General features: G+C 43.0%; 1 protein-coding gene across 1 annotated transcript in view; it reads right to left on the minus strand.

Moving 5' to 3' along the window:
- The window catches only part of ALPK1 (alpha kinase 1), a 134,519-nt gene that overhangs the window by 95,379 nt on the left and 22,388 nt on the right, over positions 1 to 16,752 (minus strand). Inside the window, exon 2 of the mRNA XM_030190852.1 lies at positions 15,611 to 15,852. Within this exon, the coding sequence (XP_030046712.1) occupies positions 15,611 to 15,728 (118 nt within the window). The 5' untranslated portion in view covers positions 15,729 to 15,852. The remainder of the gene's footprint in view (positions 1 to 15,610; positions 15,853 to 16,752) is intronic.

Below are 16,752 nucleotides of genomic sequence, written 5' to 3' on the forward strand. Positions count from 1 at the left end.
GAAATAGTAATTGAATATCATCTGCGTAAAAATGTAAAGAATAAGAAGAGCCAGTGGTGCAATGAATATATTAAATGGCCTGAAGATTGAGCCCTAACAGGCTCATTTTCAAAAGAGAAGGACGCCCATCTTTCGACACAAATCGGAAGATGGGCGTCCTTCTCTCAGGGTCGTCCAAATCGGTATAATTGAAAGCCGATTTTGCACGTCCCCAACTGCTTTCCGTTGCAGGGACGGCCACAGTTCAAGGGGGCGTATCAGAGGCGTAGCGAAGGTGGGACTTGGGCATGCCTAACACATGGACATCTTTGACCCATAATGGAAAAAAAAGGGCGTCCCTGACGAGCACTTGGATGACTTTACCTGGTCCTGTTTTTCTTATGACCAAGGCACAAAAAGGTGGCCGAAATGACCAGGTGACCACTGGAGAGAATTGGGAATGACCTCCCCTTACTCCCCCAGTGGTCACTAACCCCTCCCACCCTCAAAAAACATCTTTAAAAATATTTTTTGCGAGCATGTGTGCCAGCCTCAGATGTCATACTCAGATCCATCATAGCAGTATGCAGGTCCCTGGAGCAGTTTAGTGGGTGCAGTGCACTTCAGGCAGGCAGACCCAGCCCCATCCCTCCCTACCTGTTACGTCTGTGGAGGAAACAGCGAGCCCTCCAAAACCCACCCGAAACCCACTGTACCCACATGTAGGTGCTCCCCTTCATCCCTAACGGCTATGGTAGTGGTGTACAGTTGTGGGGAGTGGGTTTTAGGGGGCTCAGCACCCAAGGTAAGGGAGCTATGTACCTGGGAGCAATTTGTGAAGTCCACTGCAGTGCACCCTAGGGTGCCCGGTTGGTGTCCTGACATGTGAGGAGGACCAGTGCACTACTAATGCTGGCTCCTCCCATGACCAAAGGGCTTGGATTTGGTCATTTTTGAGATGGGCGTCCTCGGTTTCCATTATGGCCGAAAACCGTGGATGACCATCTCTAAGGTCAACCATCTCAACATTTAGGTCGACCATCTCTAAGGTTGACCTAAATGCTGAGATTTGGGCGTCCCCGACCGTATTATCGAAACGAAAGATGGACGTCCATCTTGTTTCGATAATACGGGTTTCCCCGCCCCTTTGCCGGAACGTCCTTAGAGATGGATGCCCTTAGAGATGGTCGTCCCCGTTCGATTATGCCCCTCCACATGGGAACAAGCCCAAAATACATGATACAAGGTATCCTCCAGTGCTCCACAATCTGCACAAGCCAGGGAGGCCACCATCCGAGCTTTAAAAGCCCATTGAGAAGAAAAATAAGGATGATGCAGAACCCGGAACTGACACTCTTGATAATCTTTGCTATGAGCCACCAGAGGAATACCCACACCAACCAAGGAAAGTTACAGCCCCAAAGGGCAAGCCCACTCCGTTTCCCATGCCTGTTGAAGAATATCATAATCCCTAGAGGGGTCCATGGATTGGAAAGCCTTATGTAAACCCAAGATAGTTACCCAGTTATTGGAGAACCCTGAAAAGAAAGTTGTGAATTTATCACCAAACAGAATGGCTACAGGCAAGAGATTCAAAGAGCGAACATAATGGATCAATTGGCAGTAAGCAAAAAAGCTCTCCTAAAACTTCAAAAAAATGCTCAATGAGGGAAAATCTCACTGCTCCTCATGCAATAAAAACTCCACTCTCCCGAACAAGGACAAATCCACCATTACCACAGATAGGCAGTAAGGAGGTACATTCAGCTTGGCCACCCCATACCGTAATAAAATCTTTTCAAAGTTCTTTCAAGGGTCTTAGAAGTCTACTATTTCTAACCTCCCTGGGCAGCTGCATGTAAGAAGCATGAAGTAAGTAAAATTACAGGGCCGAAACAAAGCTGACTTTATGTCCTTGGGAGCTTAATCATGGGAACTCAACAGCCAATCTTTCAAGTGACGTGTCAGACAGGCCTGACCAGACTTCCTCAAATCTGGTAGTTCCAGGCCTTCCATCTTCCAATTACCGTAAAGAAAAAAGAACCACAACTTGGATTTTATTTCCCCATAACACAAGGTTGCAACCAGCCCGTGCAACTTCCTCAAATCTTTCTTTTTGCTTCCATGTTTATAGAACTGGTATTTGAAATATTGAATCGATTTTTTTTGCTCGAAGATGGAGCAGCTCATTCAAGGCCATCTGAGTGCTTGAAAGTTGGAGTTTATTAGGCAGAGTAGGATGAGCTGCAAAGACTCATCTGTCACATTTAATTTTAGCACTCAATTGAAGAATTTCTTGATCACGCTTTTTATGTTTATGATTATAGTAATTAATAATCTCACCTCGTAACACTGCCTTTGCCACCTTCCAGAACAAAGGTGGGTCATGCTCATGGAGGTGATTACAAGCTTTCTAAACCATCCACTTTGCCAAAAGAAACTCATGAAAAGCCTCATCATTATATAGCTCAACTGGAAATTTCCATGGCTCCCAAAGGGAGTCAAAATGTGCCATGGAGAGCTTCACCCAAATCACAGCATGGTCAGACACCTCAAATGGTCCTATCACCGTTTCCTCCACCTTCTCAAACAAATTCTGAGACAACAGCAGATAATCTATCCTAAATTGAGAGGAATGGGGTCTCGAAAGATGGGTGTATTCTCTGTCAGATGGGTATAGCACCTTTCACACATCTAAAAGATCAAGCAAGGTACAAAGCAAAGGGATGCCCCGGGAATGGGAAGCCACATTACCACCTCCCCCCCCCCCCCCCCCCCTCAGAGCACCATTTATAGAATAGCACTCAGTGCTTTTTTTTTTTTTTTTTTTCGCCCTTTGGTACAAAAGATGATAGCAAAAGCTAGAAGGATGCTTGGGTGCATAGGGAGAGGAAGGCCAGTAGGAAAAAGGAGGTAATGATGCCCTTATATAAAACTCTGTAAGACCTCATTTAGAATATTGTGTACAGTTCTGGAGACCGCACCTTTAAAAAGATATAAACAGATGGAGTCAATCCAGAGGACAGCTACTAAAATGGTCAGTGGTCTTTGTCATAAAGCGTATAGGAACAGACTTAAAGATCTCAACATATATACATTGGAAGAAAAGTGAGAGAGGAGAGATATGATAGAGACATAAATGCACAGGAGGAGAGTCTCTTTCAATTGAAGCTCTGGAGCAAGGGGCATAGGATGAAGGTGAAAGTGGACAGACTCAGAAGTAACCTCAGGAAATATTTCTTCATGGAAAGGGTGGAGAATTCATGGAATGGCCTCCCGGTGGAAGTGGCGGAGATGAAAACAGTATCTGAATTCAAGAGAACTTGGGACAAGTACATAAGAACTCTAAAGGAGTGATAGGGAGAGTAGATGGCATGGATGGACAGTCTGAATAAGCCATATGGTCTTTATCTGCCTACATTTTTCTCTGTTATTATGTTTCTAGGGACCAAATATTTACTTGTTGAGAGAAGATGACTTCACATTATGTATCTAGATGGCTTTAACCTGAGTCCCTGAAGAAAGACTTTATGAAACCCGCGGAGTCGGGCGTTTCAAGGGGAGGCCAATCAGTTGTGAAGTGATAAGACAACATACTTTGATTCAGATAAGTTCACATTTTGATTTAATTTTGAATAGAGCACTAAGGTGTTAGTTAGGCAATAGCACATACAGAAAATTAAGAGAGACCCGATGAAAGAAGTGCTATACCACTTGGCAAAGAAATGCATTGCCCCCAGAAAAGTGGTTTTTGCTGAGGGCTCTCTTTATCACATATATATATTAAAAAAGCAATCAATATTATTGTTTTGTACTCAATAGGAGACATCTGGATCTGTATTGCAATTAGCCAGGATTATAAGCAGACAACGAGTCTTGGTTTTTTGTTTTTGAATTTCTCATGGTACCATAGACTGGGGGATTTGTTTTGAGAAATTATGTTTCTAGGTCATTTTTGGGTTTTCCTGTTGAGGAAAAAGGGTAAACCTACCCACTAATCCTTTTCTTCCCCAGGTGGAGGCACCGGGTACCAGAAGTTTAAGGGACCGATGGAGCCTGCCCTAGGAGAGACTCCAACCAGGTCGAGCCCTGGACCCAGAGATGCCCACAAGGGGGTGTTACACATGTGTTTCTAACATAGAACATATTTTATAGATGGGCATACACATAAGCTGAGTCTGGGCAGGACTCACACTTATAGACATAATTTCATAGAATATTTTAAGTTACGTGCATATCATCGGAACTTAGGCGCACGTACTCATGTTACATTACATTTCTTATATTCCGCTATTACCTCATAGTTCTAAGTGGATTACAAAGAAAGAAGCTAGGCATAAACTAGGAATTACAATAAATAAGGGAACACATTAACATTCAGGCAGTAAATATTTGCAAACCAAAAATATTTTCATGGCTTTCCTAAACCCAATATAATTAGTCATCTGTCTTATTTGATATGGAAGTGCATTCCAAGCCTTGGCCAACTGTTAGAAAAGAATGATGTAAAAGCAACTGATTGCGAAGACAGCTCCTCGTACAAGTAGAAGGTAAATATCTACCTGGTTAAGCTAGTATTAGGCACCTACTTTCCTTTATTTATTTATTTGTTGCATGTACCCCACATTTTCCCACCTTTTTGCAGGCTCAATGTGGCTTACAGTATGCCGTAGTGGCGATCGCCATTTCCGGAATGAGAAATACAAAGTGGTATTGCATTAAGTACATAGATGGTAGAGTAAATTATAGATTAAATTAGATAATCAGTTCATTTCGGCGTGAGAAATAAGGTGGTAGTGTGTTAACATTCAATAGTGATAGAGTTACTGAAGCAGTCAGGTATAGAGAGTTTGGTTTTGTCTAGTTCTGGAAGAGTTTCGTTGTCTGGTATTTAGGATGGATCATTGTGGAACAGAATAGATGTTCTGTTATAGAATTACCTTTTTTATGGGCAGGGCATTAAATAACCGCAGAGGGGTTAGCATGCACTGTTACCCAATGACCCCCTAAGAGAATTTCCTGACATGTAAACAGTGCCTTCATCTTCTCCAGTTGTGTAGAAGTGAGCACAACTGAGATACTGCTCCACCTCACCGATATTACTTGGTTCCTCTATATACAGAGTTTGATAAAGTCCCTAAAAATTGCACAGCTTTTTTTCCCAATATTGTCTACAGTCCCTCCATTCTTGTTTTGCAAAGCTGAAACATATTTGGTCTGCCTCTGGTCTTTAACCAAGGGGCCTTTTTACTAAAGCTTAGCGTGCACTAACAGACATTACCATGAGCTAAATGCTGCGTCCTATTTTATACCTACGGGCCATATGGCACTTAACACATGCTAATGTCTATTAGTGCAAGCTGAGCTTTACTAAAAGGGCCCCCAAGTTCTCTAACAGCTTGCTTGTTTTCTTCCTGTGTTTTAGAGAATGTAAAGCAGTGGTAGATCTGCTGCTGAGAATGATATAACCATTTTCAGCCCCACTCTCTTTATTTTCAACCATGTCTCTTTTTTTATATATACCAGCGTTTCCCAAACTGTGTGCCGCAGTGACCTCTCTGGTGTGCCGTGGCAAATCCCGACCTCCTTCCCGCCCGAACCGTTACTGCACACAGCAGCGCAGCAGCGACAGAAAAACAAAACAAGAAAAAGGAAGTGCAGGACTGCAGCAGCCTTCAAGCATGTGCTGTCAGTTCTGCTGGTCCTCTACCCCCAGAACTGGAAGTTGATGTCAGTGGGGGCCACTTGGGTTTTGTTTTGTCACGGCCAGTGGGGACAGGGAGTAGACGGTGTTCAGTACTCAGAGGCAACTGCTAAGGAGGTTGGATGAAGTAAAAAAAATCAAAGCCAATAGGTCAGTAGTCTCTGTCATTCCCATTCCAAAAAAGCAAGCAAACCTATGAGCTGCAGCATCCGCGTTGCCATTCTTTATTGTTGGTAGCATTTTTTTATTTAATCTCACTTATATTTTTAAACATGCTGGCTTGTGCAGCATACAGATGTACAAAGAGGAAGTATAATAACGGAATAACTTTTCATAGGTAGAATAATAATTTGTTATAAACCGTAATCAGTGGCTGGTTATAGGGACACCCTAGCACTGATATATTTGTGCAGATAAAAAGATGGAGACCTATGTGGCTGGGGGGGGGGGGCAGAGACCTGTGTGGCCGGGGGGGGGGGGGGGGGGGTGCCTCAAAAAATTGCTCAGACACGAAGGGTGCCATGAACTGAAAAACTTTGGGAACCACTGATATATGCATTTGCTTCCTCAGCTTCCCGATGTTACTGTCTTTGTTTCCATAGTATATAGCTTATGGTTTCTCCCATTAACACTGTCCTAGTGGTTTTCCAATATACGATTGGGTTGGCTTGTGTTGTTCATTACACTGTTCATAACATTTCAATTTCTCTGCTAGATAAGTTTTAAAATTGCCATCCCATAGCAACCAAACAGCAAGAAAAATCTATAGTCTTGTTTCTTACCCTTCTCTTCCAGGATCATTAAGATCTCTGTATCTGCAGCAGACAAAACTGAGAATAAAATCTCAGAGATCAAAATGAAGACCATTGTTGGTTTTAATGGTATCAATGAGTCTTCCAGGCCCACAGCATTAGATAAAAATGATTTCCCCTTCTACACTAACACTGGTTTCTGAGGAATGATGGCTTCTTGGGTCTACAATACAATTCAAGTCTCTCCTCCCCCTAAACTATCAGCACAGTTTCCAAAGCTGTTTATCTGAGTATTAAGTGTGGTGTGAAAGGAGTGATTATATTAATCAGAAATATAGACTGAAGCCAAAATTAAGGATTTAGCGAAAAGATTCCCCAGGACCAGGATATATTGGCTAGAAGGATCAGCCACAGTCTTCTGCATCTGAAATGCTACATTTTCATGTAATAAAACAGCAACACCACAACTTCATGCTCTTTCAGCAGAGAACACCTGCACAACCAATTTGTGCTTGAACTCACTGTGCGCTTTGTCAGACATATAGGTCTCCTATAAGAAAGCAATTTGACATCGCAATCCGTTTAAGTGTGTCAATACTTTTTCCCTTTTAATTGGTGCACCCAATTCAGCCACACTGCAGGTCACATATTTACACCATTCTTTTGAATATTTCCTTAACTGCGTAGTTTCCTCCCTCTGCAGATGTTTACTGTGTCTCAGCTTGAGAACACGCTTTCTTGGCCGTAGTAGTAATAACTGACCATTATTCCTTCCAATGAGTGACCCCCCAAGCATTCTAATCCCTTTCATTCTTGAATCCAGTCATCCATACACTACCCATGCTCGCATCCCTCCCCTTCCCTACAACCAGAAACCAAACTAGAAACCCAAACATTCCCATCTGCTCCCCCTAAGAGGGTAAATTGAACTTGTTATTAAATGTTTTTGTGTGCCACCCTACTTCCAGCTCAGCTTCCCAAAGAAACAGCATTTTAGGTATCAGTAGTCTTATAAGCTATGAGCTCAGAATGGATATAGTCATGTCTTCATAGTGTCTTGCTCTATCCAGGATACTCCTTGTAGGCTAGAAGGCAACTGCCAATATCTTCACACTCAAAAGATTCTTTATAAAAATTCTTCCAGATCAAGTCAAGCACACATGCCCAATTTTAAGAACCTGTATTTAGGACTCCCAATGTAAGCTTGCCACCACATCCAGAATTTCAACATTTTTCCTGAAGCAACATGCCAAACAAAAGCAAAAGGCTTGCTCCAATTCTGGTTTACTGTCATTTAACCAAGTGCTGGATGAAGAGTTTCACCACGTGTACAGGTTCAATGATAACACACTACTCCATCGTACCATATAATCAGGTGGCTGAATACTGTAGTGCAAAGCTGACATTGTGTTTGATTAACTCTGAACATACTGGAGTAAATTCTCTTTTCCTCAATGTATGTGTTGAAAAGTTTCGAAAGATTGAAATGTTCTCATCTTGATATGCCAAATTTCTTCTTTCTGTCTGTATGCTTACAGAACCAGTGCCTTCTGCATACAGTTCAGAAGTTTTGCCATGACAATTTTTGGTTGTATCTGAGTCACATTTTTCATTCCGATTTTCTGCGCTCGCTGAAAGACACACAGCAACTATTTTTCTCTTCCCATATTTTATATGGAATTGTATTTTTTTTCCACTATACTTAGGATAGTATTTATAAACTGCTATGATGATACTCCAAATGGCAATATATCCGGTTCTTAATAAACTGTAAACTATTTTCCCAACAACGTCTGACAAATCTAACTCCATAATAAACCACGTTTCCAGCAAATGTACGTTCATTGTCTATAACATACTCTGTAATGCTCATATATCACAAATTGTTTACTGATTTCAATTCTCCATACCTTAGTGTCTTTCATTCTTTTCCCTGCTTACACAGCTCATTTCAATTCTTTAACCTCATTGCCAAAAATCTTGAGCTCACCCTCTGTAGAGAATCGTCATGCTTCTGCCTGGTGTATACACTTACCAAATTTCATCCACAATTTTTAAATGCATTGATAAACATAAGTCTTATTGAAATTAAATTCCAAAGTTGCCACCACTGCTTGTGTCATTTTCCCACAAGTGCACATCTAGGCTATATCCTCTCATGTTTTGCCCATTTGGGGATCAGCCTGCACCATCTCTTCTTTCTTCTTAACGATAAATTGGTCCACGTATTCAGGCAGCTCAGATAATTGAGAGAGTCTTTTTGCAGCTGAAATCAAGTATTACACAAAGGGATTTTCGCAGGGGTGACGCATATCCTCCTCCGCTCACCACATCATGTTAACACCCATTTCTCCAAGTTTAATGAAAGATAGTTTGTAATTGGGGGATCCAGTAGTGTCAGACCTGTTTCAACCCTCCCCTATTTGGAGAAAATTATTGAGCATAGGATTCTAGGTCAGCCCCAAGATTAAACAGAGGAGAACTTTGTGGTACACCTCTTCCAATCGAGCTTTTGTAAGGGGCACACCACTGATGGCCTCTCTTTTAGATTCATTTCATAGAGGAACTGACTTTGGAAAAGAGAGAAAGGACCTACGTGATTGCTTTCTAAGTAAGTCCTTGTACATCTTTTTTTTTTTGGCTGAGATGTATGGTATGTAGAAGCCGTGTTTTTGATTGATTTGGCTCTTTTTCAGCAGACGGGGCTCAACAGAATAGGATAGTTTCTGAGGCTTCACCCTGAACCTTTTTAACTAAAGGTGTGCTCAAGGACTCAGCATTATTCCTGGTGTTTTTAAATCTTTATCTAGAGCAGGCTTGTTCAAGTTCAGTCTTTAAGGGCTGCAAGCAGCCAAGGTTTTCAGGATATAGACTTCCTGAGCCCCTACGTCTTCCTCATCCTTGACCATCTTTAAATCTAGATTGAAAGCCCACCTCTTTAACATTGCTTTTGACTTGTAACCACTTTTAACCACTCGCCTCCACCTACGCTCCTCTCCTCTTTCCTCTACACATTAATTGATTTGCTTGCTTTATTTTTTTTTGTCTATTATATTGTAAGCTCTTTGAGCAGGGACTGTCTTTCTTCTTCTATGTTTGTGCAGCGCTGTGTACGCTTTGTAGCGCTATAAAAATGCTAAATAGTAGTAGTAGTAATATCCATTGTGAACATGCATGAGAGAGATCTACATACAACAGAAGTAGTAAGCATGTTCATCTCTCATGCATTTTCATTAAGGATATCCTTGAAAACTTGGCCTGTTTGTGGCCCTCAAGGACTAAACTTGGACAAGCCTGATCTAGAGCCTCTGAGGAAAAGGTTTTCTTCTTTGGAGGTGTTATATAGAACAATCAGATCACTACTCTTGTAAAAGATGATGAAAGATGGAGAAAGCACCAAATCTATTCTACACAACTAAAAGGCAATTCTATAAACTAGACATTCACATTAATGCATGCATTGCACACACACAATGTTTAGAATACTAGCATTTACACAAATAAATGCTAGTATGCACCTAGGCACTATTCTGCAAAATACCCACTTAACTTGCACAGCACATATTTACAAGGAGGCGTACATAGGGGTAGGGCTCCCATTTACGCACATATACAAAATACTGTAAGTAACACAAGTCTATAGCTGGTGTTAAGTGCAAGCACCTAAATTTTAGGTGCATTGATAATCAGTTACACTAGTATTCTGTAATGGAACGTAGGTGCCTAGGTTCCTTTATAGAATAGGCTCCTACCACACATTGGTTTCCTGTCTTGATAGAATGAAGAAATTGATTAGACCTGGCAGAAAGAATTTAATCTAGGGCAGGGGTTAGCCCAGTCCTCGGGACACACCTCACCAGTCAGGCTTTCAGAATACCCGCAATGAATATGTATGAGATAGTTTTGCATATGATGGAGGTAGTCCATCTTGCTTTCCTACAGGAAATGGCCATGCGGCAAGTAAAGCACTTACCTTGCAGCCATTTCGTGAGGGGGGGGGGGGAGAGTCCTTACCGCTACCCATTGAGATGGCGGTAAGGGTTGGACTCCCTCGCTAACCGGGCAGCACATGGCGCTGCCCGATTACCGTTGGGTACACTCCGGCGCTACAAAAATTAATTTTGCTAGCGTCAGAAATGATGGCGCGCTAGGAGTGGGAAGTACTTACAGTGGGGGAAATAAGTATTTGATCCCTTGCTGATTTTGTAAGTTTGCCCACTGACAAAGACATGAGCAGCCCATAATTGAAGGGTAGGTTATTGGTAACAGTGAGAGATAGCACATCACAAATTAAATCCGGAAAATCACATTGTGGAAAGTATATGAATTTATTTGCATTCTGCAGAGGGAAATAAGTATTTGATCCCCCACCAACCAGTAAGAGATCTGGCCCCTACAGACCAGGTAGATGCTCCAAATCAACTCGTTACCTGCATGACAGACAGCTGTCGGCAATGGTCACCTGTATGAAAGACACCTGTCCACAGACTCAGTGAATCAGTCAGACTCTAACCTCTACAAAATGGCCAAGAGCAAGGAGCTGTCTAAGGATGTCAGGGACAAGATCATACACCTGCACAAGGCTGGAATGGGCTACAAAACCATCAGTAAGACGCTGGGCGAGAAGGAGACAACTGTTGGTGCCATAGTAAGAAAATGGAAGAAGTACAAAATGACTGTCAATCGACAAAGATCTGGGGCTCCACGCAAAATCTCACCTCGTGGGGTATCCTTGATCATGAGGAAGGTTAGAAATCAGCCTACAACTACAAGGGGGGAACTTGTCAATGATCTCAAGGCAGCTGGGACCACTGTCACCACGAAAACCATTGGTAACACATTACGACATAACGGATTGCAATCCTGCAGTGCCCGCAAGGTCCCCCTGCTCCGGAAGGCACATGTGACGGCCCGTCTGAAGTTTGCCAGTGAACACCTGGATGATGCCGAGAGTGATTGGGAGAAGGTGCTGTGGTCAGATGAGACAAAAATTGAGCTCTTTGGCATGAACTCAACTCGCCGTGTTTGGAGGAAGAGAAATGCTGCCTATGACCCAAAGAACACCGTCCCCACTGTCAAGCATGGAGGTGGAAATGTTATGTTTTGGGGGTGTTTCTCTGCTAAGGGCACAGGACTACTTCACCGCATCAATGGGAGAATGGATGGGGCCATGTACCGTACAATTCTGAGTGACAACCTCCTTCCCTCCGCCAGGGCCTTAAAAATGGGTCGTGGCTGGGTCTTCCAGCACGACAATGACCCAAAACATACAGCCAAGGCAACAAAGGAGTGGCTCAGGAAGAAGCACATTAGGGTCATGGAGTGGCCTAGCCAGTCACCAGACCTTAATCCCATTGAAAACTTATGGAGGGAGCTGAAGCTGCGAGTTGCCAAGCGACAGCCCAGAACTCTTAATGATTTAGAGATGATCTGCAAAGAGGAGTGGACCAAAATTCCTCCTGACATGTGTGCAAACCTCATCATCAACTACAGAAGACGTCTGACCGCTGTGCTTGCCAACAAGGGTTTTGCCACCAAGTATTAGGTCTTGTTTGCCAGAGGGATCAAATACTTATTTCCCTCTGCAGAATGCAAATAAATTCATATACTTTCCACAATGTGATTTTCCGGATTTAATTTGTGATGTGCTATCTCTCACTGTTACCAATAACCTACCCTTCAATTATGGGCTGCTCATGTCTTTGTCAGTGGGCAAACTTACAAAATCAGCAAGGGATCAAATACTTATTTCCCCCACTGTATGGGCTTGTATGGTAGCCCAGCGGATCTTCCTGTATAACGAGCAGTAAGCCCGTGTTGGGCTTACCACCGCTTAGCAAAAGCAGCCCACAGTTAGCTGTCATGACTTATAGAATAGTGTGCAGTGAAATGTGCACGCAGATTTTAATGAGTGCCAATTAACATCAATAATTAGCTATTGGCACCCAATTACTGATTAACAGCTTATTAGCCAATTAATTTCACACACATCTTGGCAGCGTGCTCAAATTTGGCCAACATATATACAATCTGGGGGATAGTGTTTACTGCTGTTATTTACATCCTGAAGGTCGAGATCTAGATGTATAATTTAGGCATTTAAACCCTTTGTGAGTAGTTCTCAACAATTTTAACTTTGAGGCACATATTTTTCAAATGATGAAGTCAATATTCAAAAGCACTTATCCAGATAGCACCTGCTATCTGGATTAAGTGTTGCTGACTAGGATATTCAGCAGCACTCTATATATAAGGGGTAATTCTCTACAGGTTGCCCACAGTTAGGAGCTGGGATGCTGCTAGATGCTAAGTGTGAATCCTACTGTGCCAAACGTGCATAATTGCCATTATAGAATACTAGCGTTCAATCCGAGCACTTACGTTAGATCAATAGCTGGTGTAAATGCTCATGCCTAATTACTGACAATAAAGCGCATAACTGATAGTACATTCTGTAAACCTAGCACATAAATTCTAGGCACACCCCTGACCAGCCCATGCCCCTCCCACATCCACATTCCCTTTGCAGTTATGCGCTCTAGAAGTTGCACGCCAAGTTTACAGAATACCAACTAAGTGCAGTTACGCACATGAAACTGCAAATTAGTGTCAGTTATTGACAATTATTGATTGCCAATGCCAATTACCAGATAACTGAACAAGTTACATGTAGAACTAGCAGTATTCTATAATTTGTGCATGCAATTTTGAGCACTAAGGGGCCCTCTTGCAAAGCATCGAACACTATCCCAGAACATGCATGGGATAAACACAAAGGAATCCTGTTTACAAGGAATGGATCCACGGAATCTTAACGGAGATTGGGTGGCAATACTGGTAATTGGGAGCAGAACCAGTGCTGGGTAGACTTCTATGGTCTGTGCCCTGAGAATGGCAAGGACAAATCAAACTCGGATATGAATATAAAGTATTGCATACCATGTAAAATGAGTTTATATTGTTGGGAAGAAAGGATGGACCGTACAGCTCCTTTATCTGCCGTCATTTACTATTTAACTATTGCCATCCCAATGCAGCCACAGGCAGTAGTTCCAGCTCGAGCGCGTGCCATTTCCAGCGCACCATAAAATATTTTTAAATTTAATAGTACGGCGCTAACCCAGCGGTAATCGGGCATCGCTGCTTACTGCCCGGTTACCGCCAGATTACTGCAAGAGCCCTTACTGCCACCTCAATGGGTAGTGGTAAATGCTCCCCACCCCCCTACATGGCCAAGTGGTAAGAGTACTCTTACCGAATGGCCATTTTTTAGGGACTTTTTACCCACTGCAGTAAAAAGAGCCCTGCTGCACAGGAAAAAATGGCTCCAACCGCTACTTCAGGGCCCTTTTCCCCACAGCTTAGTAAAAGGACCCCTAAGTGTAAAATTGGGCTAAGAAGATTATAGATTTAAGGAGGTAGTGGTTCTGGTTATCCTTACAGATCATCTCAGCACTAAGTGAATAGGGCTGAGGATAGTGCCTGACACATGTGCTCAAGAGTTGCGCATTAAGCACAGCTCTTAAGCCCATGCCCAGAACACTAGAGGGGGAGGAGGGAAGGAGGAGGAAGAGGTGGTTTCCAATGGGGGGGAGGGACAGTGCAGCCAACAGTACCAGATCTTTCTCAGGACACCCTTAACCATGTTGTAGCCAAACCTGATTATGCAGAGCTTCTAAGATCCTGGTGCCCTCCAGCTTCTGAAACCATCTACTTCACCAACATAGATATTAGTGATCTGGGTTTTAAAAAAGGTTTGGACATGTTCCTGGAGGAAAAGTCCATAGTCTGCTATTGAGACAGACATGGGGAGAAGACACTTCTTGCCCTAGGATCTGTAGCATAGAATCTTGCTACTATTTGGGTTTCTGCCAGGTACTTGTGACTTGGACTGGCCATTGTTGGAGACAGGATACTGCCAGAGAAATAAAGCCGGAACAGCACCCCAGAACAACTCCCTAATGCTCAGTGCTAATGAGATGCAAATATAGGTGTGCTCATAGCATTGAGCATTAGGGAGTTTAGCAGGAGGAGAAAATCTGGTACATGTGCTCAAGGGCTGTACGTTAAGTACAGTTCTCAAGAACATGCCCAAAACGCAAGAGGCAGAGGAGGAAAGGAGGAGGAAGAGGTGCCAGTTTCCAATGGGGGTGAAGCAGTGTGGCCAGAAGTACCAGATCTTCCTCGAGGAGCCCTTACCCAGGTTCTAGCCAAACCAGACCATGCAGAGCTTCTGAGATCTAGGTGCCCTCCAGCTTTTGAAACCATTTACTTCACCAACGTAGATATTAGCCAAGCATTCAAGGGAGAATCTGCTTTTTTTACCCAGATCCCCTCTCTCCGTACAGCGAAGGTCGCCTAAAAGCAGGGAGTCCCTGTGCACACTAAGTTTTCTTTCCTTTGAAATTACACATCAAACAAGAAAGGTGAATTTCGACTCACTTCTTCCTTGCCACTGCTGTGGAGATCCGTTTGAGTACCCCAGACACCCTAACGCCAGGTCCAAGCTGGCGTAGGAGTTACAGCGGTAGGAGCACACTTGTGAGGCACACAGTTCTCTGAGCTTTGGGGAGGAATAGGGTATGACCCCATCAGCATGCATTTGCATGCTCATTGCACTGTGAGACGGAGAGGTCCTCGGCTCTGAGCATTCAGCGCTAGCAAATGCTGGTGCTAGTCCAGCGCTAATGGCCTCTAGCACCCACATTTGCATCGGGGCCTTAATGACTAGACTGATATGCTTTACAGACTATACACCAAAATTCATGTTCTCATTTAAATAAGTGAGGTCCTACACATAAAGCAAGTAGTAAGTTTAATTCTTAAAGAAAATAGCATGCCAGAATCTGAAGACTTTTGTTTTTCATTATTAATAATTGGCATTTATATGCAGCAAGCAAAACATTGGTCATTGTTCTCTAAATTGTCCCATAGCCTTGCATCTACTGAAGCCTGAAATCAGAAGTGACAGCAATTCCGTGCAACAAAGTGCGCTTCCTTCCCTGCCTGCTTGCCTGCCATTCAGATCTCATTCATGCCTTCTTAAATCCAGTTGTCCCTCCACCCTCGTCTAGCAAAAAAAGGAAAATAAAGCAGAAGCCAGAGCATGTCACCATGGTATGGAGGCAGAGAGGGTCCCGCTGGTAGCCCCACCTCTCCCGCATGGGGTCCTCACCTCTACACCGCTCGTACTCTTTCTGGTCTTCCTGGGAGGGCTCTGACGTCACTGATGAGAGCACACTCAGGGCTTGCTTGCAGTCCTCCAGCACAGCCATGACGTTTTGATTATCCATGGTGCAGCACTGTGCTCCCCCCACCACGCCACTTCCAATTCAGTATCCCCTGGGTTGCAGAGTGATCAATTACCTTAGGAGAAGAAACTATTCTATACAAATGGATCCTTCAAGGCTGAAGTACCTGGTGAACAAAAGAGAGGTGGGGGAGAGATGATTAAGTAAACAATCATCAATTATCTGTGAGGCTTCATGCAGGGAGAGATAATAGTGGAAGCCCATGAAAATACATGGCAGCCCCTGAGGACTATTGGAGGAGTGTGTGAAATTTACTGCAGGGTGTGAGCCACAGATTGTGAAGGCAACCTTACAGGAGACATCAGAAAGAGAAATGAGAAGGAGAGAGAAGGCAACTCAGAAACAAGCAGAGAGAGAATATGTGTGTGTATCTGTGGAAAAACTCTATAATTCTGAAACAGGAGAGATTATAGCAGCAAAACACTTGCTACCAAGCCAGATTCAGAATCTAATGAGGGACAATACAGAACAGCACTAGAATTTGGGAATTTTCCTTTTTATTGCCCATTCTTTACCCTATAATTTTAACTGTTTTAAAATATGTTAGCATACATTATTTCTCCTTTTATTTTACCACATAGAGGGCACTTTTTAAAACTGCGCAGGCAGCAACAAAGGCTGTTGATATTTGGCAAACATTCTCAAAAAGAAAGTAAACACATACTTTCCTTTTGAAAACTGCCCAAGAAAAAAGTACCCACAGAGATTCAAGATGATTTTTCTGCCAAAAAAATAATGTGTAGGTTTGAAAATGCAAAACTACAAATGTTGTCACTTCTTCCAAACTTAGACCCACTCCAGGAAAGCCTCTGAGAAGAGGTAGGTAAAGCACACACATTGTTTACCTATACACAGAATGAGAATGCTTTTGAAAATTATCCTTCATATGTATTACTTTGGCAATCATGCCACTCACGTTCCAAAATCAGAATGTGCTTTTGTGTATGTGTGAGTGGGTGTATGAGGCATGATTCAATGCAATCTGACAGTTATATACTTAGATTGT

Source organism: Microcaecilia unicolor, chromosome 2 (assembly GCF_901765095.1).
Source record: "Microcaecilia unicolor chromosome 2, aMicUni1.1, whole genome shotgun sequence".
Taxonomy (NCBI): domain Eukaryota; kingdom Metazoa; phylum Chordata; class Amphibia; order Gymnophiona; family Siphonopidae; genus Microcaecilia; species Microcaecilia unicolor.